This window comes from Lissotriton helveticus, chromosome 7 (assembly GCF_964261635.1).
Source record: "Lissotriton helveticus chromosome 7, aLisHel1.1, whole genome shotgun sequence".
Taxonomy (NCBI): Eukaryota; Metazoa; Chordata; class Amphibia; order Caudata; family Salamandridae; genus Lissotriton; species Lissotriton helveticus.
The window spans coordinates 1,432,533,595-1,432,557,873 of NC_136068.1; the positions used below are offsets into that span (position 1 = coordinate 1,432,533,595).

The 24,279-nt window shown below is 43.2% G+C and overlaps 1 protein-coding gene across 2 annotated transcripts in view; it reads left to right on the top strand.

Moving 5' to 3' along the window:
* The window catches only part of ABCC3 (ATP binding cassette subfamily C member 3), a 708,094-nt gene that overhangs the window by 462,146 nt on the left and 221,669 nt on the right, over window positions 1–24,279 (top strand). For both annotated transcript variants that reach the window (XM_078654774.1, XM_078654775.1), the window contains exons 17-19: window positions 1,464–1,640; window positions 12,114–12,281; window positions 16,194–16,377. In XM_078654774.1, coding sequence (XP_078510900.1) covers window positions 1,464–1,640; window positions 12,114–12,281; window positions 16,194–16,377 — 529 coding nt within the window. The remainder of the gene's footprint in view (window positions 1–1,463; window positions 1,641–12,113; window positions 12,282–16,193; window positions 16,378–24,279) is intronic.

A 24,279-nucleotide genomic window follows, 5' to 3' on the forward strand; every position in this document is an offset into this window, starting at 1 on the left:
CCAGTGCAGGGCTCCCCCACCCTGAATGTTATATATAAACATCTTTTGTAGCATAGAGAGGAGTATCAGAAAGACTCTTTAGCTTTGAAGTCAACCCATCTAAAGACTCAGGTTGTCCTACAAAAGCTATCTAAAAACATGGATAACATTCAATCCCGCCTAGTGGAGATGTCTCAGACTACCCTCCGCACGGCTATTGAGGAGAATTGTTCAGTGATCGTTCAGCTTGAATCCCAGTTTGTCAGTCTCTCATCCAGGGTGGAAGAACAGATCATGCAAAAATGACTTACAGGTTCTGGGAGTCTATGAAGGTGCTGAAGGAGACAACCCTAGGGGCTTTTTGGTTCAAATGCCCCTTGGATTGTATTATCCAGAGGGCACATCTCATTCCATTCCAAGCGTCCTCGCAAGGGAGTGCCCTTCTGGTACCCTCTGGCTATTCCTATCTTTGTAACAAACTTTATTCTGTGACAGGAGATCTACCGAGCTGCTCCATCTAAATCACCAATGAAGGCATGTTGGGTGGAGTTTTTTGTCTGCACCTACTTTTGACACCCAACCGTTGTGAGGCAGTGCCATTTCTGGGCACTTCAGAAGCTTGGAGCTCTTATGGAGACTACAACTTTGTGGATTTGTTTTGATGACCAGACTTATTTATGTTACGATAGCTCAAAGGTTCAGGAGTTGTTAACTAATTGGCGGCCGGGGGTCTGTGCTTGTATGGTTACTAGTTTCATGTCAAACCATGTTCACTCTGTTAGGTTAAGTGATCCTGTGTATATTGCTGGCTCCCTTGGGTTAAGTGCATTGTTCTGGTGGTTTTAGTTGGCATTTTGGAGTGGTTGTTTTGTTGTCCGGTTGTAGGGGTGGAAAAAGCAGAAAGGGGGGTGTCACATAAAATGACTACCTGGGGAACAATGACAACTATTATCTTATAGAATGTTGTTCAGGTGACCATTGCTTGCTGTCAAATAATTTTAAGCACTTTTGTATGTTTCACCATATAGCTTTTATGTGCTTCATAAACCAAAATAAGGCACGTGCAAGCACTAGAGTTGGTAACACATCCTCATGAGAAGAATTTCCGATATGCTGAAAATTCCCCTTGGTGAAATAAATACTGAGCTCCAGAGAAAGCATAGTGACCATGTGTATATAGTTTAAGGTTTACAGACTTCAGATTGGAGTTGAAGGAATGATAGTAGGAATAGGGTTCTATCACATAGAGAGGAACAATGTTAAGGTGATGCACTCTGGATGGGGTGAAAACTAGCTCAGAGAAGTGTAAGAATATCATCAACTGGTGATAACATGGCATGTGATTTATTTTTGCATAAGATATCTATTGTCTTAAGATCAATTGTTTAAACCCTAATATTGATTTTCACTTACGTTTCCTTGTGTACAAATACTGAAATAAGGTATTATAAAAGTCATGTCAGGCATTTTTTATATTTTTTAAGGGATCAGTTGCCTATGTTCCTCAACAAGCCTGGATCCAGAATTCTACCTTGAAAGACAACATATTGTTTGGGCAGCCATGCAATGAGTGTCGATACCAGAATGTGTTGGAAGCATGTGCTTTGAAAACCGACCTCGAAATGCTTCCTGGCGGAGACCAAACAGAAATCGGAGAAAAGGTTTGTTGAACTGTTTGCCATAGTCTCTTTAAGTCCAGATTTTCAAGTGAAATTTATTAATTGAAAATGTATCCTCATTCAAAAAAGTTGTCAAAAACTTGTTTAAATCATGGCCATTCATCACAGGCCTGAAAACCATTGGATATTCATCAAAATAAAAGTAGATGTTGGCTGTCAGAGGACACACATTGCTTTCAAAGTCACAGTAGCCATATACAATAACGCAAACAGGTGACCATTGACATTACTCCCCTAATGGGACGTCGGCCATCGGTCATTCCAACAATAAATTAAAGTTTAACTCAGGACATCCTCAGTGATCATCCAAGTAGCAAATAAATATTTCCTTTCCTTTACTTATCTATACACTAGCAAACCCCCTGTTCACCCTCTAATGTCAGTTGATGATCTCAAAATAAATAATTTGCTGAAATGCATACTGAATGGTACCCATTTCGACCCACAGTGCAGCTATCTTTTAACATAGCTTCTCAATTTGACAGTCTTTTTAATTGCACAAATTTATTGGTGGACGTGTATTGTTTTTGAGTTTATAGCTTCTATGAACATCCCTTGGATGGTGTCAATTATCTGACAACTAGTCAAAGTCTTATTTCCCAACCTTTGCACAAATGTTGCTTGTGTTATAAAATCTGGAGCCCCATGGGTGGTGCCCTGGGTTGCTGGCTTCTTTTTTCCCTACTGCTGAATGTAAACTTCCTAGTTGTGATGTAAAGTTTAAATTTTAATAAGTACATCGAGTTTGGAATCATACATTTATCTTTCTTCTGTTATTGTTCAGCAGCCCTAATTGAATATTAACGCATCATAACAAACAGTAGGACTACATATCCCATAAGTTCCACTATCAAATTAGGGATCCACCAGCTGTAGTCCATACACTCCATACAGGACAATCTACAAGCACTTCCTTTTTCTTCATGTGAAAAGTATACCATTTCACCAACATCTGCTAGCAGTCTTGATTGAAAATCTAATTGCCGATCTATATATACAAACCAACCCAAGTTATTTTTACATACCATTGTTAGAAATTGGGTTTCTGGTTGGCAGAGTTATGCTCCCTGTCCAAGCAGGAACCTCAATCCTAGTCAGGGTAAGTGTACAACACTACGCAACTTAACTTGTCCTGTGAGTACCCTCTGGTAGCTTGTCACAGAGCAGTCAGGCTTAGCTTCAGAAGTAATGTGTAAAGTATTTGTGCAACACCTCAAACAGTAAGACAGTGAAAACACCACAAAAAGACTCCCCACCAGGTTAGAAGAATATATTGTGATTTTATAAATAAAACAAGATAAAATGACAAAAATCCATTGTGTATAAGTCAAGATATGAATTTCTAAGGAATAAATGTCAAAATAGCGCTTAGAAGCAACAATCGCTTAAATGGGTTATCTGGTCATGCTAGACTAGGGAAAAGTCAAAAGTTCAGGCAGATTGTGCTAGAGCACGGGCCATATACAGGGACCCAATTGGGCCCACTGAACCAAAGTACCTTGATCCGGAATGTGTCATCATCAACAACGATACGAGGTGCAGCAGAGGTGATGCGTCAGTGTCTAGCCACGCAGTGGTCGAGATGCCTCGATTTTCTCCAAGCAACTGCGCTGATGCATCGGTTCCGAATGCGAACGCTGGTTCCTGATGTGATGCATGGCTGCTGCTCCCTGAGTAGGTGATGTGTTGATGCCGAATGTGATGCTCTTCTCTGAGTAAGATGCACCAGGTCCACCCCATGCAATGACGAGGATATGCTGGTTCAGAGGGCGGTGCGCCGGTTCTTCTCCCCACAACAATAAAGGTGCTTTGGTTCTGACTCACTTTAGGGTGTAGATGCGCCTAGTCCGAGGAGGATGCATGGGTTCGGGATGAAGAAACACCTTAGGCCTCACTTCCTAGGGTCCAGGACAGCTTGCAGAGTCCAGGTGCCAATGCAGGTAGTTGAGGTCTTTGATATCCCTGAGACTTGAAAAATGAGGCAAGCCAGCAAGTCCTTGAAGTCACTCTGGTTTCAAGTGATGCAGGTCCAGTCCTTCTCACCCAGGCAGAATAACAGCAAGCAGCAGGGTAGCTCATCAAGGCAGAGTCCAGAAAAGCAGTAGTCCAGCAGTGTGGCACAGCGGTTCCTCTACCTGGCAGAGTAGTCACAGGCTCAGAATTGTACTAATTTGGTACTGCCAGAGGTCCAGTACTTATACCCATTGGTACCTTAGAAATGTGGGAGGCTTCAAAGAAAGCTTTGACATTTACAGAGGTTCTCCCTTCCTGCTCTGGCTCTAGACACACTACAGGGGAGTAATCAATCCTTTGTGGGAAGACAGGACACTGCCCTTTTAGGTGTACATGTCAGCTCTTCCCTCCCATCATGCTTGGGATAGCCCATCTGCATGCAGATGATTACTCAGGCACACATATCCTTCCTATGTGTGCGACTGTCTAGAGGGAACGCAGGAAACCAGCTGTCACTCAAGTCAGATGTGTATTTCAGAGCCAGGCAGAAGGCACAACATGGCTAAACTAAATAAATGCCAACTTTCTAAAAGTGTCCTTTACTAAACTGGAATTTAAAATCCAACTTCACCATAAGTTGTGATTTTAAATTGTAAGTTTAGTAACAAAATACCTAGAATGTCTATCTCTCCATATCTGGGTAATCCTAATGTTATCCTGTAGGAGAGATGGGCCTCACAATAGTAAAAAATTAAATTGGTAGTTTTTCGTTAACACGACATGTACATTTTAAAATTGCATGTCCTGCCGTTTAAATATATGGTGAGCTGCCATGTGGGTTAGACAGGGCCTTATTTAGGGGTGACTTACATGTATAAAAAGGGAAGGTTTAGCCCTGCCAAGATGGTTACCCTGACAAGTCGAAATGGTAGTTTAAACTGCACATCCACGCTGGAGTCATGGTTAGAGGGCTACTGTAGTGGGTGGCACAATAAGTAATCCAGGCCCACTAGTAGCATTTCATTTACAGGCCCTGGGCACATGCAGTGCACTTTACTAGGGACTTATAAGTAAATTAAATATGCAAATTGGTGTCAAGCCAATGTTACCATGTTAAGGGGAGAGAGCACAAGCACTTTAGCACTGGTCAGCAGTGGTAAAGCGTTGAGATCTTACAACCAGCAAAAATGAGTTCAGAAAAATGCAGAGGCAGGCCAAATATTGGAGGAAGACCACACTAAGGCTGTCAGGCCTAACATCCCTCAAACACAATACCACCACAAGTGAATTTATAACAAATATACTTTACCTTACTTGGAAGGCACTTAGAGCCCCATGTTTCAAAATTGGAAATTGCGATTACGTATTACTATTTTCTGAGAATCAAAATTAGGTAATCACAATTTCCAATGTATGAAACTCCATGAGTTTCATATACCAATTCATAGTGGATCGCAAACCGACCTATCTACCTATATTAGTTTGGACTCCTTATCTGGAGGGGCATGTCGCCTGTACTCTGCGAGTTCGCCCTCTTGCATGCATTAGACACCACAAGAGAATCCAAAGGGATCTGGCCTGTAATGTAAATTGGGTCATTGGGAGCTGCCTTGTACTTTTTATCTACCCCGGTGTTTAGAATCCTGGCTCTGACAGCGTCTTTAAAGATATCCGGGGCATGTTTGAGCATGCCTTTTAACATTGGCAGAGTATGCATGGACTTTTGCGAGGGTGCAAAGGTTTCAAGAAAAAAATCATCCTCTAAGGATCAGAATGTAACAGTACCCCGTGTTATTGGGCAGCTCTATTGATGAGTTGTGCAAACCCAATATTGTCATCTGGTGGTGATGGCTTAGATCAGAGGTCTTCAATGTAAATTGATACTTGTATAGCGCACTACTCACCCGCAAGGGTCTCAAGGTGCTTGTACGAATACCACTGTGGAACCCATCCTGGCTTTCCCTGTGAGGTGTCCACTCCTGGTCACCCCCAAGGTGGAGGCCAGGCATCCTTTGCGTTGTGGTTGCCATTGTGGAGATTAAGCAAGCTATTGCCCAGAGTTGCAGAATGGGACTTCATGATTGGAATAGGCACCGAGGCGAGAATTATCAGGTCTGTGGAATTTTGAGCCCAAGACCCGCCGAGGCGGGGAATTGAACCCTGGTCCCCGGCTAGACCTCTGCATCAGGGTCTGCCGCTCTATCCATTGAGCCACACTTCTCCACAGTGTTGACCCTGTAGGGCACGACCCCCAGGGGGGCCGTGGAGTCCTGGGAAGGGGTTCACACATTCCCCTACTTCAGTTGTGTCTGCAATACAAAATGTTTGCTTTCTTTTGGAAAAAGACAGCCGTCCTGGGACTGCTAATTTAGATCATTATCACCTGAAGTTTCATCAATTGAGTGTCTTGTGCTGTGAAAAGCGTTTGTGTCAGGGTGCCTGCTTGACTGAATGAAATACAAATGGGAGCTATTAGTTAATCTGCAAGTGTAAAGGGTGCTTGGGAGTTGTTTCTGGTTTTAATTGATTGAATTATTCCAGGCTTTGTAATGACAAAGATTTGTTTGTTTTTGAGTGGTAGTACAACGAGTTAACAACTAGGCTGTTAAGTGCTTGCTTTTAATTGTTACTGCATTTACACAGCCCTTAGTACCCCTAGGAAAAGGGACAGTAATGTAAAAAAAACAAATTGCATTACATACGCACTGTTATTACTAAAATCTACATTTTGGAAGCACCATTTTATCTTAAACTATTTGCACACCTTGCAGAATTCTATCTTAAACTGTGTGTAATGCACGTTTAAAATAATGACTTCCATATTCACAGTGCTTTCTGTCACAGGCTGTGACCTAGTAGCAATACAAATACACGTCACTATACTGCACCAATCTAGAATTAATTCTGTGGCTCTCTGGTTACACACAGATCTCTGCAGTACATTAACTAATAGGGGTTACATATTGTACTACAGAGCATTTCCCACTGAGTAACAACTTTTTTAAATGTATTTTTAATTTACGCTACCCATTATGTTATATGTAAGTACCTGATGGTAAAAGACCTAAAAAACGTACCGAATATTTTCGGACTTGTTTATGAAAGGCTTGCGCCACCAGAGCATCACTTTTGAGGCTCTGGCTGCGCAGGCGTCTCAACCATACCTATGAAGCAGTGCAAAGCCACCTGCATGGCTTTGCACGGCCTCATAGATGTAAAACATAGCAGCGCAAGTCACTGCGTTGCCTTACTCTGCGTCAAGGAGGGGTTACATGTGCTTTGCATGGGGTTCCCACGCAACACCCATGGATTTTGATGCTACCCCATATTTACAAAATCATGTAAACCTGGGGCAGCTTCAAAAATGGACGCCTCCCCAGAGGAGGTGTAACGAGGAGAAATGTTTTCATTTCTCCTCGTTTTTCGATCTTTTCATGTGTGCTACATTCTGCTGCTCACATAGAAAGCGGAAAACGCCTCTCAGGATTGTTTTGTGAAGGAAGATGCCCCTTTCTGTACAAAAACAATTCTGCCTGTGTTGGGGTTAAAAAAGGACAGCAATGCACCGTATTTTATAAATATATATACGTGTATTCCTGACCTTTCACATTGTCATTGGGCAGCACAGCAAGAAGAGTTGCAGCGCTGCCCTACGCCAATCCTCCTAAATTACGCCCTTTGTTTTAGCTACACTTTTGACTACACCCCCACTGACCTTTAGTTTTTTAAACACTGTTTAATATTATTTACCCATCATAAAAATGATTTGCTGGTGGAGTTGAGGGTGTTTATAGTTGTCGATGATGAGGAGTGCCAGGTTCGAGAAATTTGTCAGAAGGGGGTTTACGCCTAAATAATTTTGTCAAGGGGGTCTCGGCATCAAAAAGTTTAAAGACCTCTGGCTTAGATGGATAGAGGTCAGGGTCATTATGTGGGTCGGGATCTGTGTTGTAGTCATCCCAAGGGTCTACATAGTGTGGGCTGTCATCATCCCCTTGTGGATCGATGTGATGTGAATTGATACTTGTATAGCGCACTACTCACCCGCAAGGGTCTCAAGGCTCTTTTACGATGTTCCCACTCCCATCTGTATGTTCATCGTCAGTATCTGATGTTTGAGGTGAAATAGTTTTTTGTGGGGAGTGTGGTGGAGAAAGTATAGGATTTGGATCAACTGGAGGAGAAGAAGGAGGTGGGGAGGTGTTAGTACTCATTTCCTTTCTTTTCAAGGGTTTTGGAGATTCTTTAGAAGCATCCAATTCCCTCTTTTTTGGAGGCTTGGCGACGACTTTGCCAGTCTCTGGATCAATAGAAAGAGTTTTTTGCTTTGGTTCCAAATCAGGTACAGGTTGCGTAGGTAGGAGGTCTTTCATCCGTGCCGAAGATTTTGGGTCAAAATGTTCTTTGGGCCGACTTTCTGAGACCTTCCGTGGAGCTTTGGACTCCTTTTTTTTTTGTTCTTGGAGTTTGTGGCTTCAAGACTTTTTTCAGCTCCGAAGTCGTTTTCGGCTCCGAAGATTTTTTCAGATCCGAATGTTTGTCAATGGTATGCTTAGATGCCTGGGGCCTCGGCGTAGACGAAGAAGGTTGTGTAGCCTCCATAGTTGGTTGTTTGGTGCCAAAGGTGGCGTTTCTGTGCCAGAATGAGGTTGGCTCGAGCCCGAGCCATGAGGCTTATCTTTTGGTTTCATGGCCGGGCCTGAGGGTGGGACGTCTGAAACATGTTGCCGGTGTCGACCGGAGCCCAAGGGCGAGGGTGTTACCGAAGCCTTAGGTTTGGCTTTTGGGAGAGGGGTTTTGGTACTCACGGACCGCTGAGCCGGGGTGACTGTCTCCTCTTCTTCGGAGACGGAGATGTCTTCGTCTTGTCACCCTGTTGCTCTGGCTGGATATTGGGATCTGCTCCGAAGAGTCCGGAATCAAGCTAGTTCCACAAGACATTTTGTGACATCGAGCTTGATGATCATGGATGGTTTTCTCCGACATGAACGATGCACAGGCCTTGCAGTTCTTGTCTTCGTGCTCCGGGGAGAGGCAGAGATTACAAACCTCATGCAAGTCCGTGTGTGGGAAATTAGCATCACACCCAGGACATTTTTTGAAAGGAGTCCTTTGCATTGACTGCAGGTGTGGTCAGCGCGTCGTGGCCCAACGGCCAGCGTCGAAGATCAAGGTCGAGGAGTGTGTTTTAAAGACGTGCATCGAAAGGGAAAGCGATTGAGACAATGCCGTCGAGTGGAGAGGGATTGTGCATCAAAGGGTGATTTGAAACCAATATCGACCCTGAGCACAGCAAATCACATCCGAACCCGATGGCGGAAAAAACAATCTAGAGATGGAGTCAATGCCCATGCGCACTATCATCCTAAGGAGGAGTCACCTACTCCGTGACTACAAAGACTTCTTCCAAGACAAAAACAAATGTCAAGCGTCCGAGCGCAACACCAGATGGCGATCTATGGAGAAGTATATGAATCAACAGATGTACATGCCAAGAACAGATGCATACTGGTAAGTAGCATTTTCCATCTGCACCGTAGAAACTCCATGACTGATCTTGCTAACTTGGTACATCAAAGAGGAGCAGAGGAAAGTCTGAAAAGAAGCCATGCAAACTCACACACATTTTGCCCTCTCATTACCTGGAGAAGTCTGCTGTGGGAAGCAAGCATTGGAATTGTGAGATATGCATCCTTTGGATCCAACGTTACCAGCCAACCGTTTGGTAATAGGATGTCTCTGAGAAGTGGAATTTGCTCTTTTTTGCAATATTGCAGCCTTTTGTTGAACTCCTTTGTTTTTTCACTTGTTGATACACTTTGTCTTTCTTATTGATTAGGAATATGTTGCTCAGGAACTCCCTTGGATGTAAATCAGTTGGTACTATTACTCTCTTGTCCAGCAGAGACTCTACTTCTTAGTCTATGAGACCTGTTATAAAAAAATAGGAGATTGTGCTTTCTCCATTAATTTGGTGCATCTTAGAACTCTATCTGAAAACCGGAAATAGGTTGCTGAACACAGACGTCCCTGTACCCTCTCTACATTTGTGTTAGAACCGCCCCAGCCTTCCCTTAATTTTTGGTTGGAAAAAAGGAGTAGTCCTTATCTGAGAATCCTTCTGGTGCTTTAGTGGTGCCACAAAGGTTTCCACCATTGCTGTACTCTCCTGTGAAGGTGAACAACCCCCAGCCTTTGTTAGTCTTGCTATTGGAATGACGTCTTACCTTGGTATCTAGGAGAGACTGGGGAGAAAGGCTGGCCAGTCTAGCACCCCCTGCCTCTACAAGCCTCAGTGAAAACCTTCGGGCCAAACACCATCTTCATTTACTGTTGGGCCTTATCCAACAATGAAAAAAGTGGTCACAAACGTACTTAACTCCTTATCAAATTGTTCCCACAACTGACTGCCCATCTCCATCAGGCCCAGCTCTGCTGGCAGCTAACACGCTCAGTTTCAGGTTGAGCTTTATTAAGAGAGATTACTATCTTTCAGTGGATAGTTCGAACGTAATGTTTCAGAGGAAATAGACCCCCCTTTGGCTAAGGTTAATTCATACATTACATCCATTACTTTTAATGTGTTGCTCTAAGTGGGATGGGTATGCGCAGGTGTGCGTCCCGTGGGCACTGTGTCACTGAAATCAAGCTATGGCTGAAGAGTCATAACTAGGGTGAAACCAGGTCTGGCTTGACAGTTCAGGCTGGACTGTTGCCATTGGAATAGGGTCAAGACTGATTTGCACATGTCTGGGTCCAAACTGAGGCTGCTTACTGTCAAGAGATATCAAGGGATATCAAGATGCCAGTTTCTCTGACTGCTGCATCCATATCAAGACTTTTAATTAGAAACTTCAGAATATCCAGGCATGAATTCTGGCATTCGTTCCAGGAGCTCTCCACAAATGTAGTTATGAACTTGGTCCCTTTGCCATCAGTGTCAGTGGTTAATGTCACCTTACTCTCAAGAACGGACTTGGACATTCTGCTTTAAGGTTGCGCTAACCACCTTATCCAGGGGCTTTCTTATTCTGTACTGCTGGGCCACCTTCACTTCGGGGGTCCACCCTGCAAACCTCAGATGGTATATATCTTCTTGGTCTAACATTACGGGTGGTAGTTTGACTGCAGTGACAGCCTCAGAATCCTTGTCCTCTATCCTAGGATGTTTAGAACTGCCTTTCAGTCTCCATGCTGTACTGGGGCCTTGGTCCTCTCCTAACTACTCATCCTGGTCAGGATCTCCTGACTCCTTCCCATCATCGAGGCCTCCTCATCACAGGGACCGATTATCCTCTCTGGGGGTACTCCCAGAATACTCTTCCTCCACAAAATCTTCCACATTGCTTTCCCGCCTTTTTTAAAAATGCATGCATAAGTCTGTCAGAGGCATCCAAGAGAGGCTAGATTATTAATTTTTCACCTTATCAATGCTTTCCAAACTTTCGAGGGTGCCATGAGCTGAGAAGGCCATCCATCTTTCTCCATCTTTCTTTAAATTGCAATTGGTGGCCATTCATAGAATTTGCCGGCCCAGGGGCTCCAACACATTAGAGATTGCCCTCTGTAGTGATGTGATATCTACAAACTCTTTGTCTAAGAGGAGTAGTAAAAGGAAGAGCTTACTCTCTTGTACCTTCTCACTTATGTCCTACCTACATGTTCCTGCCATGGTCTTCAGGAATTATGTCAGGTATTAGTATACCAACAAGATGAGAGATCAGGCCTCCATTAAAATTATTGTGCCACAGCCAACCTCAGTAACAGTTGAACGCAATGCCTGCAGCACAGCTACTCCCTGCGCTCTCCTGGAAAAGAAAACCAATGACATTACTCATGCCACACCTTCTAATGGAGCTGAAACACCACTGTGTCGCTGGTCCGCTATGGAGTCTGGCGGCACGTTGTCTTTTACTAAAAATTGTTGCATATATTCATGTTGAGCAGTTAAGACTCCCATAGGGCCGATAGCTCTGACTCTGCGCTAAGCTGTATGATCTGTAGGCATCCAAATGCCGTTACTGTCACAAAGACTACCCCAAATATTAAACATTCATTAAACATGTACCGCAACAGTTACCATACAGTCATTAGAACTTTCTTGCTGCCGAGTGTTACAATTTGCCTAAAATATTATATTTTTATTGTTTAAGGTGTATTGAAGTACAACAGAAAATGTAAATAACAATGTACTTGACATTGCAAACCATGCAGAGGTATTTTAAATAATTTTAAATTATATGAGTACAATCTAGATCCCTCTAATGGGCTGCCTAGCGAAGGGACTGTCACGTTCATCAAAGATGACACAACCTTAATGAAGGTATCATTCTTGCAAGTTGTTTGATATTTAAAAAAATACATTTTATTATTTTCCAGTTAGCAATAAGAATCACTTATTGGGTCAGTGGTTATCCTAAAGATATAGAATTGATCTTGTGCTTGTCGACTAAATTTGTACAGCCCTCAGATGAGGGATAACAACAATTTTCCTTTCCATAGGGCATCAATCTGTCGGGTGGTCAGAAGCAGAGAGTGAGCCTTGCACGGGCTGTGTTCAACGACTCTGACGTTTACCTACTGGATGACCCACTATCTGCTGTTGACGCCCATGTAGCCAAACACATTTTTGACAAAGTTATTGGACCAGAAGGTGTTCTAAAAGACAAGGTAAGTTTTAATATTGTTTTCTCCACATTTGGAAACAATAATTCTGAATATATTTTTGTAGAAGAGCTTTCCTCCTAGTCCACTCTCATGCCTGCTGCATTAATTTTGTGCTGAGAGTTGCCCAAAGCATGTCACTTTTCCATACAGACGGTGAGCATAAATGAAACAAGCATTTGCACAGCTTATAGGTCGAGCCTTGACAAGTGTGTAATGTTTCTTTCTTGTTTTTAGAAGCGTAGAAAACACAAATTAAAAGATTGAAACTATAAGTGAAAAAGCCGCTATTTAAATGTGGCGAGATAATGAGAATTAAGTAAGAAATTAACCATTGCAGTATGCAGCCAACTTTCAATAATATTATGAACATTATACGTGTGGGATTTTATTTAGTGAGAAACGCTAGCCCCCGCACCCCAAACGAAATGTTTTAGAGAACTTTCTTTATTAAATGTTAAAGTTCCTGTAATACAGTTTTACATAACTGTTTTTTGCTAAAGAAATGAGGAGTAACATGTTGAGCTGCAGTGAAATATGAAAACCAGAATGGTGTTTGTAGTTAACAAGTGCCTGCTATTCACATTATACATCGGCTAACGAGCAAATATAAAATACATATTCAATATCTGTACACTACATACAAGTAAGTACTTTGCAGGGGATTGAATGTAGATAAACAGCTTTCCTTAAAGTAGAGTTCGTAGCATGTGTAGCTTTAGATACATATGTTCTGCATCCTTCTGCCATCTACTGTTGGGCTGGGGCATTTGCACGATTTTTTTTCAAAGACGTCTTTTTCAAATTATCAGGTATATAGTGAGTCCTTTCTCAGCTGACAATGTACATGGGCATTAACCTTATGTTAGATTGTTTTTTCTGTCATTAGGTTCAGACGTGTACCGATGGGGTTCTGTGTTTGGTGACTTATCTTGCTTTTCTTTGGTCCGAATCTGTTGTTTTGACACCAGCAACAATGCAAGAAACACAGCTCAGCAGACAATCCTTGCCTTTCCTTCATTCTCCAGAGGGCACTTAACAGGCACCAGCCTTCCATCGAGACCTACATGCCAGGGCTTTGTGCTCGTTCATGGTCCTGCATCGCGCCCCTTAAAGACTTTGTCGTGGAGAATGCTCACACAGTAAAGGAAAGGATGTCTTTCAATTCCTTCCTCCATTATCACTTGAAAATCCATAAGAATTACCATTGTGAGGCGGGCAATTTCTGCCTGTTCCCTGACCATGAAAACACCACGTGTGCGGCCAGCCTTGCTTGCCATTTGAAGAACATGTGAGGTGGGCACATCAGAGAATGCAGAGGCAGGAGTCCGACAACACCCTCAACATCTTTGGGGGAACGCGACCTCGACAAAGGTCTCTGGAGATCACCCACTCTAGTCCTCGCCCAGCCTGAATGCAGTCTACTTCTCTGACTGTCGTCAGCGACTCCCAGCCACCCAGTCCCAAGATAAAGTCTTCTATTGTAAGTATGGTCAGCACAGTGAGACCTATAATGCCCCCCAGACACCCTAATGTCACGATAGAGCACTGCCCCAGGTGGTTGGGCATCAAGTCCATCGACTAGGACTCAGCCCACTGGACCACCACCGATTTTTGGGCTCTGGTCAGCACTGACCAAAAGCTTCAATGCGGCCCATGCTCCTGCAACTGGGCAGTGACCCTTCTTGGCTGCTGCGTCCAAAAATCCTGCACAAGTCTTGAGTCCCTTCAAAACTGAGGACCCCTTCAACGCTGGTGGCAATTCAAGCACTGACTCCAAAAGCAACATCCACAAAGAAGTCTCTTTCAACACTAAAGCCTCCATCAGCTTTGCTAAGCCACTAGACGAAGAAGATGTCTTTCACTGCCAGCCCGAAGAATGAGAGAAACCAATCTTCCAGCAAATAAAGGATGAGCTGGATGCCACAGAAAAGCATATATTTATTCATACCCAGGGAGGCAAAATCAACAACAACAAAGCTGCCTCCAGCAGAAACATTGATTTGGATGAGGAAGCTTGTTTTCGTGGAAGAACTTGCCCAGGAGCCTATTCTAGATACAAAGCACAAGAGGTGCAAGGACAGGGGCACCGGCCCTTTACCACCTGCAACCCCCCTCTTCTTACTCCTCCTTTACCACCACCATCACCCCCACTACCACGCTTCGGACACCACCTCAGCCATATTCCCCTGAGGACTCCTGTCACTCTTCCTATGGGGAAGGCATCCCATCTCACCCTGCCAACCTCCTATGACACACCGTTTGAAACAGTGACCACCGATGGTCCTTGGGACGGCTGCAATGTTGATACTCTGCGGGTTCCTGAGCCAGAACACTAGCCAGTTAGTGCATCTACCCAGACAAAACTACCATGTATCACAATGTGATACAAAGGCAGCCACATTTCACAAGGTGGATATGCATGGCCTACACTAGGATGACAACTTCCTAATAGAGATGCTGTCCAAGACAATGCACACCATGCAGTACCTTCCCATGTTGAAGGGTATGTTAAAATACACCTCAGAAACCTTTAAGGAACCTATAAAAGCGGTTTTGTCGTTTTAGCTGGTATTTTTACTTTAGTTGTACACTTTTGAGGTGGGACATTCCCAAAATTGTCCATTATTTTAACGACGTAGCACACAAAATAATACTGTCTGCAACAAAAAGAAATTAATTTACTAATCAGAGGCATTCTTTATTATTCACATTTAAATAACTGGTTACTACTCAGAGACACAAAAATGTTTGAGGCACTAGAGAACCCATGACAATTTTAAAGACATGTCACAGCACAAATATTGATTTCATGATGTACCTTGAGTCAGGATAAATGCATACAATCAAAATATTCCCATCAAAAATCCTCTCATGCCTGGTTGGGGTATCTAAATATATTGTGCAGACCTTTGCCAGGAAAACAGAGGCCTTAGCCTCCGATGACCATGCAGACCTTTTGTTTGTCTACCCAAATATAAATGACTCCCTAATTGTAATAGACATCTGTTGCCCCAGTTACTATGCATGACGTTTTTCAGAGAGCAGTTCAGTCTCTGATTCTGTATAGTTTTTGCCTGCACAGTTTTTACCAGGTACAACATGATGCAAGTTGTGTGGACAAATTGTGCACATTCTGAATTTGGTTACCTCAAAATGAGAGTAATTATTCACAAATTAATGTCCCAATCCAAAGTCTGAAAATTGAATGTGTTGAAGTTCTGCACCCAATAACTGTCGAACCTGGTGATTTACTGGCTATTTTAATGAGCCCCACTATGTTCCCTCAATCCACTGTCTTAAATACTGGTTTATCTATAGAAAACCAAATTGTTACTAGAAGCTAGGGTCCTTCCACTTTTAGAGATCTTACAGTTCAATGTGATGGGCCGAAGCCACCGGAATGTACCATTCATCATGTAGCAAATTTGTGAACATATTATTTATCCTCAGTCCTTTTCATTGTATCATTTGAATGGCATTTCTACACCCTAATCCTATTTCTGCCTAGCCCACTATTACCAATTACTGTGTATTTTAAACACATATCCAAGTGTCTTTGCGTATTCTTCTTTAACGAGAACTGTGCATATCACGAAGCTGCAGCATAAGGAACTGTTTTATGTAGTTATTTGTTTTCAGGGAAAAAAATTAATTAAGGGCCCTGATTTCGAGTCTGGTGGACGGGTTTTTCTGCCACAATGTGAAGGATATCCTGGCTACCTTATTGCGAGCGTCAGGGGATGTAATGCACTTGCATGTAGGTGGACAGGAGCTGTCTCAGATTGTAACGGATTAACTCCTCCCCTAAACTCTAAACAAGCCCTAGATCTTCTAGAAATATATTGTTTAAATGTCATTCACTTAAGAGAATTGTTTCAAAATTATAAAATAACCATATTTTTCTTAAATTCCCAGACTAGAGTTTTGGTGACCCACGGAATTAGTTTTCTCCCTCAAGTGGATCATATTGTGGTCATTGTGAATGGAAACGTTTCTGAAATGGGATCGTATCAGGAGCTTATGAACCAAAACGGTGCTTTTGCTGAATTCTTGAGAAATTATGCTCCGGATGACGAAATAACAGAAGAAGAACTAACAAGTACATTATTATTTTATTTTTTTTGCTTTTAACTTGCCTAAGTTGTGATGTGTTCAGAGTTGATTTTAAAAAGCCCATGTAGTACATACCGTGATTTTAAATTACATTGATCCATACAAGAACCTAGTGTAGTGGAACATAAATGAACTGTTGTCATAAAACATTGAGTTGCCTCTCTGTTATGATATAACAAATGCCCTTGATCCATGCATATTTTGTATAAAATAGAAATAAAACTGTAATGGGTAAAATAGGTTTACGTGCTGTTAGCATTTTCTATAAACCTATAAACCTTTCTTACCTGTAGATCGTGAAATGATAAAGAAACAAATGGAAAAAAGAAAGGCTAATATATCATAAATGGATTTGTAAAATGTAACCCTTATGTTCGAGGCATAGGAACTGCAAATCGTATGCTTTAGCATAGATCGCCATCTGGTGTTGGGTCCGGATGTTTGCACTTTGTTTTTGTTCGAAGAAGTCTTGTAGTCACGAGATAGGCGACTCCTCCTTTCTGTGATATTGTGCATGGACATCGACTCTATCCTTAGATTGTTTTTTTCCGCCATCGGGTTTGGATTTGTATTGCTGTGCTCCGGTTCGGTACCGTTTTCGGGACCCTTCGACACGCAATCCACTACCCTCGACGGTATTGTTATCGATCGCGGTTCATCATTCGACATGCATCATCTCTATTCGGAAAGCTTTCCATCGGAAAACTCGAGGCAGGCCGTGGGGCCACGCGTGCCAACCGCGCTAGTCATCGATGCAATGAACTCCATTCAAACTATGTCCTGGGTGTCGTGCTGAGTTTCCATGAACCAACTTGCACGAAGTTTGCAACCTCTGCTTGTCCACGGATCACAACGAAAAGGACTGCGACGCGTGTCGATCCTTCCGATTGAAAAAGACACTTCGTGATCGCCGGGCTCGGCACCACGAAATACAGCATCAGAGTGACTCAATTCTGGACGTCTTCGGAGAGGATTCCGGTGCCCCACCTCCAGCTCGAGAGCCAGAGGAGGAAGAGCAGGTCTCCATGTCCGAAGCCAACTCCGACATGGAAGAACAGGAAGACATTACGGTGGGACAGCATACCGTGAGTACAGATCCCCCTGTGACCATTCCACAGATACAAAGGCTCCGGTCCCTCCTTTGCCCTTGGGCTCAAGTCGGCACCGACAAAACATTTCCAATGCCCCGCCCTCCGGCCCAGCTCCGAAACAGAAACAAAAGCCTTCTGGCTTGGGCTCAAGCCAGCCCCGCTCTGATACCGAACTGACACCTTCGACTTCGCAACATAAGAGCAAGACACCTTCAGGACCGAAGATTCCACCTTCGACGCCCAAAGGCTCAGAGCTGAAACCTTCCAAGTCTAAGGACTCGGAGCCGAGACATCCCAAGGTCAAAGACTCGGAGCCAAAATCCTCCAAGGTCAAAGACTCATAGCGGAAATTCTCCAAAACCAAAGACTCTTGAGCCGAAATTCTTGAAGACTAAGGGCTCGGAGTCAAGACCCTCCAAGCCCAAACACTCAGAGCCGAAATTACCCACGCCCAAGGGCTCGGAGCCCAAACCATCAATGCCGAAATCCCCACGAAAAGACAAAGACACTCTCCCTAAAGAGCTTCCATCTGATGAGCCAACTTTTAACCCGAAACAGAAGAAGTTGGTTATAAATCCTAAAACATATTCAAGCAGCCATTCCAAAGAAATGGAAAGCTGACTTGACAGAGGACCATCAGGCCCCTCCTAAAAAGAAGAATATGGGCACTAACCCTTCTCCTCCTTATATTTCACCTCCTTCTCCTCCTCCTAATCCTAACTTGCTAATTACACCTATACATTCACCACTAAGGCCAATTACACCTGACCCACAGACTAAAGGGGATGGGGATGAAGATCAGGAAACTGACGCTTGGGATGATTACCACACTGATCCAAATACAGATAATGACCATGATTGGTATCCCTCCAGACCTTCCCCACCTGATAAGAACATTGGTTATCTTGAGCTCCTTAATAGGGCTGCTCATTACCATGGGGTGGAACTTCACAAGGAGCCTTTAGAAGGGGATTTCCTTTTTGAGACACTTTCTTCCTCACAAAGAACAACTCCTACCTTGCCAATGCTAACTGCTAACCAATGCTGACCCTGTTTATATTAAAGGACAGCTACCCTTAGTCTCTCTTGTAGTCTCCAACGCATGCAAGAGAGCTAACTCCCAAGCCACAGGAGACACCCCTCCTTCTGACAAGGAGTCCAAGCTTATTGATGCCTCAGGGAAAAGAGTAGCTTCACAGGCAGCAAAAAACTGGCGCTTTGCTAATGCCCAGGCGCTGCTGACCCGTTATGACAGGGCTCATTACGATGAGCTAGAAAAACTTATACAACACTTGCCTGAACAATACAAATCGAAGGCAAACAAACTTATTCAGGAAGGGAAACTTATTACTAACACCTCCATTAAATGTGCGCTAGACGCAGCAGACACAGCATCTTGTGTATTTAACACCAGTATATTATTACGCAGACACGCTTGGCTCAGAATCTCTGGATTTAAGCCTAAGGTACAACCCTCCATACTTAACCAACCCTTTGATAAAGAGCATCTTTTCAGCCTAGGTGTTGATACCATGCTGGAAAAGATGAAAAAGGACACTCAGGTCATAAATTCCATGGGGGCTTTACAGTTACCTGCCAGTAGAGGTTCCTTTCGCCACTCATTTTACAGGGGAGGGGGGGGGGGCTAAAATGCTATGTCTGCTGACAATGCCTCCTCCTCTTACAAGGGCAAAAATCAATCCCCCTCGTCCAGAGGATTTTCTAGAGGAGTTTTTAGAGGAACCAACAGTAGAGGAAGAATTCCACACACTCTTCCCCCACAAACAAACAATGACTTCTCTCCGCCACCCCCAACCATCTCTCTCCTGTCGGGGGATGTCACTCCTGATTCCTACCTGTCTTAAATTCAATCACCTCAGACAAGTGGGTGCTACAAATTATCCAATATAGTTACTGCCTGGAGCTTACAAGCACTCCCCCACATATTCTTCCAAGAGCACTTGCAATGTCACCGGAACATCTCACCCTCTTAAAACAGGAGGTTTTATCTCTGTTACAAAAACACTCTATAGAACCTGTTCCATTGATACATCAAGGTACCGGGGTACACTCCCTGTACTTCTTAATTAACCAAAAGGACAGTTCTCTCAGGCCTATATTAGACCTCAGACAGCTAAACCTGTACATAGATTCAGATCACTTCCACATGGTCACGCTTCAGCAGGTGTTTCCATTACTTCAGCAAGGCGACTTTCTATGTACTCTAGATTTAAAGGACGCATATTTCCATTTTACCATTCACCCTGCTCACAGAAAATAACTCAGGTTTGTGGTGGACGGACATCATTACCAATTCAAAGTTCTACCATTCGGAGTAACTACAGCACCCAGGGTTTTCACCAAGTGCCTGGCAGTAGTCGCTGCTCATCTAAGAAGACAACGCGTTCATGTCTTCCTTTACCTAGACAACTGGCTAATAAAAGCCAGATCACTACAAAGCTGCATACATAACACTCAAAGGACCGTCCAACTGCTACACAACTTGGGGTTCACTGTAAACCTCACCAAGTCTCACCCCTAGCCATCAAACATGCAAGGGTATCTAGGAGCCACAAAAGACACTCGCAAGGCTTGGGTGTACCCCAACCCAGTCAGGATTCGTAACATGCAAGCACTAATATCACAGTTTCAGGCTCAACACTCATTACCAGCCATACAATTGATCAGAATGATGGCTTCTTGCATCTTAATCGTTCCCTATGCAAGACTTCAAACGCGCCCCCTACAGGAATGCTTAGCACGTCAGTGGAACCAGGCTCAAGGTCTGGTATCAGATTTGGTGTTGATAGATGGCCGTTACTCACCACTCTCTGCAGTGGTGGAACATACAAATCCTTTCCAAAGGACGGCCATTTCTCGATCTGGTTCTATAGATAATGCTAACAGCAGACGCATCCCTCACTCGTTAGGGAGCACATATGGGAACACATACCATTCAGGGCATGTGGACTCTAAAACAAAAACAACTCCACATAAACCATCTCGAACTGCTAGCAAGTTTTCTAGCATTGAAAGCATTTCAACTTCATCTAGGAGGCAAAGCTGTCCTGGTTCACACAGACAACATGACAGGCATGTACTACATACAAAAGCAAGGGGGACCCACTCTCTACAGCTGTTACACCTTGCACAGAGCATCTGTAGATGGGCCATACCTCAAAGATTATATCTCCTTGCAGATCATCTTCCAGGAGTAAATATTAAAGTTGCAGATCTGCTCAGTCGTCAACAACAGCAAATACACAAATGGGAACTTCACCCTCAAATTCTCATCCCATTCCTCCAAATGTGGGCTTCCCAGAGATAGATCTGTTCGCCACCCACCTAAATGACAAATGCCCCAACCTTGTGTCCAGACATCCACACCCATTGTCCAAAGCCAATGCACTATGGATGAAGTGATCAGGTATATTTGCATACACTTTTCCACCTCTCCCACTCATTCCATTAGTGGTACAGAAACTCAAACAGCACTCCCTGACGCTTATCCTAGTTGCTCCCTCATGGGCCTGGCAACTTTGGTTCACAATTCTGTTGGAACTATAAGTAGTTTGCCACCAAAAACTACACCTCTCCCCCAAGTTCCTTACTCAGAAGCATGGAGAGATAAGACATCCAGATCCCAATCAGCTTAATCTAGCAATTTGGCACCTGAAATCCTAGAGTTTGGCTACCTTAATCTTCCGCCAGACAGTATGAATGTTATCAAACAGGCTAGATGCCCTACAACAAGAGCCTGCTACGCAACAAAGTGGAAGAGATTTGTTATTTATTGTAACAACAATCATATTGATCCACTAGATGCTTCAATACAAATCATCATTTGTTATCTATTACTCCTACAACGTTCTAATTTAGCGTACTCCTCTATACGCTTACATCTGGCTGCAATAGCTCCATATCTGCAAAATAGACAACACTTGTCTCTTTTTAAAGTGCCCGCTATTAAAGCTTTTATGGAAAAACTCAAAAGATTTATTCCTCCCAGACTTCCACCTTCTCCAGCGTGGAATCTTAACGTAGTCCTTACAAGTCTCATGGATCCACCATTTGAGCCGTTGCACACATTTGAAATACAATTTGTCACCTGGAAAGTACCCTTCCTTATAGCCATCACATCTGTAAGAAGAGTCGGTGAGTATCAGGCACTAACCATAGAGGAACCATTTTTGCAAATACACCAAAGCAAAGTGGTCCTTAGAACTTACCCCAAATTCTTACCTAAAATCATCTCTGCCTTTCATATCAACCAATATGTTGAGTTGCCTGTGTTCTTTCCTCAACCAGATTCAGTGGCAGAACGTGCCCTTCACACATTAGATGTCAAGAGAGCATTACTTTACTACATAGAAAGAACAAAGCCCTTTAGGAAAACTCAACAATTCTTTGTTGCTTTTGCCCCACCACATAAAGGCAATCCCATAACAGAGTCCGGCATTGCAAGGTGGATAGTTAAGTGCATTCAAATATGCTACATCAAAGCTAAACACACACTAACAATTCCCCTTAGAGTGCATTCTACATGCAAACTGGAGGCTTCTGTGGCATTTTTAGGAAGCATACCCATAGATGACATCTGCAAAGCTTTAACATGGTCTACATCACACACATTCACGAAACACTATTGTGTGGATGTGCTAGCAAAACAACAAGCTAGTGTGGGCCAGTCAGTTTTACGAACACTATTTCAAACAACTGCAACAGCCACAGGTTAGCCACTGCTTCAAAATAACTGCTTTATAGTCTATGCTAATACAGCTCAAAGGCCTCAAACGGAAAATGCTACTTACCCAGTATGCATCTGTTCTTGGCATATATAGCTGTAGAGTCGTATGCACCCACCCACTTCCCCGGGTACCTTTACCTGTTGCAGTGATATCTTACTTAGATATACTTTACATGGACATCTCTTTTATTACTTTACTAACTCCATCATCACCCTTTATGGCAAAACAATCTAAGGATGGAGTTGGTGCCCATGTGCACTATCACCAAAAGGGGGAGTCACCTATCTTGTGACCACAAGACTTCTTCGAACAAGAACAAAGTGCAAACATCCGGACCCAACACCAGATGGCGATCTATGCTAAAGCATATGACTCTACAGGTCTATATGCCAAGAACAGATGCATACTGGGTAAGTCAAATTTTCCTTTCTTTTCTGACCTGCTAAGACTCACCAACACCTGTGTTTTTAAAGACTGAACATTTTTATTTTTTTATTTTTGTTCATTGTTCTTTTACATATTTTTATTGCTTACCACTATAGGAGCAGCACAATCTTCACCAACACAGACGTTTGCTTGTTAGTGCTGGCATGATTTCCCAGCACGTGTCAACCATGAAAGCTGATCTTTTCATTCCATTGCACTTTAACTCCTACACTTCATTGTCGTGTAAGGATTGTATCCCGTTCATGCTTGCTTAGGGCTGTTGAACTTCCCTGTGGCTGCCATGTTTTCTAAGCTTTGGTTGTCATTTTTTTCTGCCGACTCACCTGCTTATCTAACTCACACATCATAGCCACAGGAAAGCGCTTTTGCAAAACATTTGACTTGGTCCACTTTCACAGAGTTACCAAATGTTTGTAAAGGAAATTATGCCATATTGGGTGCCTTAACTTTCTTTTTTTCTTGCCAACGTGCAATTGGAAGCTGTCTGCGACTGGAACGGTTACCATTAGTAGCTCTTAGTTTAACATATTCTGTCACTGACGTTTGGAGATTGTAGATGTCAAGATTAGTAATTTGCTGCACCAGCATGATTTTGAGGAAGAAAAGACAGCTGGCAGTGGTCATTGAATATCAGTGCTGACTGGTGAAAGGCTTTAGATCTGCAGAGAACACACTATGCCTAGGCACCTATCAAGGACCCAAATTTTACCAGGAATTGTTGAACTCTCACATAGTTTGATTATTGCTGCAGCCTCCTTTGATCATGCGATATGACTTTTCTCATGTTTTAAGGTGTTTTTGCTAGTCAGTTGTGATACAGTGTTGTAGGAAACAGAACACTCAGATTGGATTTCTGTTTTCACTTGGACTATGTATCTCTGAAATCAAATGATGATCGAAGGAAACTAACTTTAAACTTTATTTTTTAACAGTTATTGAGGAACACTTTCAACCATGGCAGGAACCTTATGATGAAGCATGCACAATTCTCTCTGGGAAAGGGATAACTATTTATTGTCCTGAGACAAACTAAAAATGGCTTTCAACATGGGTGTTTCTTGCATCTAACATCTATATTGATCCCACATTTCAGTGCCTTCCATAAAACAGTTGAAATCTCATGGGCAGACCAGTGTTTTGAGCTTTAAATTCCAAACAAGACCTTTCACTGTCATTTTGTAATGACAAATATAAAACTCCCCATACTAAATATATACATTTAGGGTCACAAGAACAGAGCGTTTTGTGTTTTATACCAATACAGCACACATCCCAAGCTAGGACCAAACAGTCAGTATGAAAAACAGTGGGCAAGCCACTCCCCCCTGCCCTCGAGAAACACCGCCCACTCCCAACCAGGAACTTCAGCTTTCTCACCATGCGAGAAGGCAGAAACAAATAGTAGTTATTACCATTTATGTTTCTGCCTTCTCGCACTGTGAGAAAGCAGGGGGGCGGGCGCCCAAACGCCCCTATAGAGGAGCCGCCACTGCTCGCTGACGTCACGTACGTAGACGATGTCAGGACGGTGTTGTGTGGCGCCGTCTTTCGGCGTGCAGAGGTGCTGCTGCTGCAAAAAAAAAATTCCGGATCCAGTCGGAT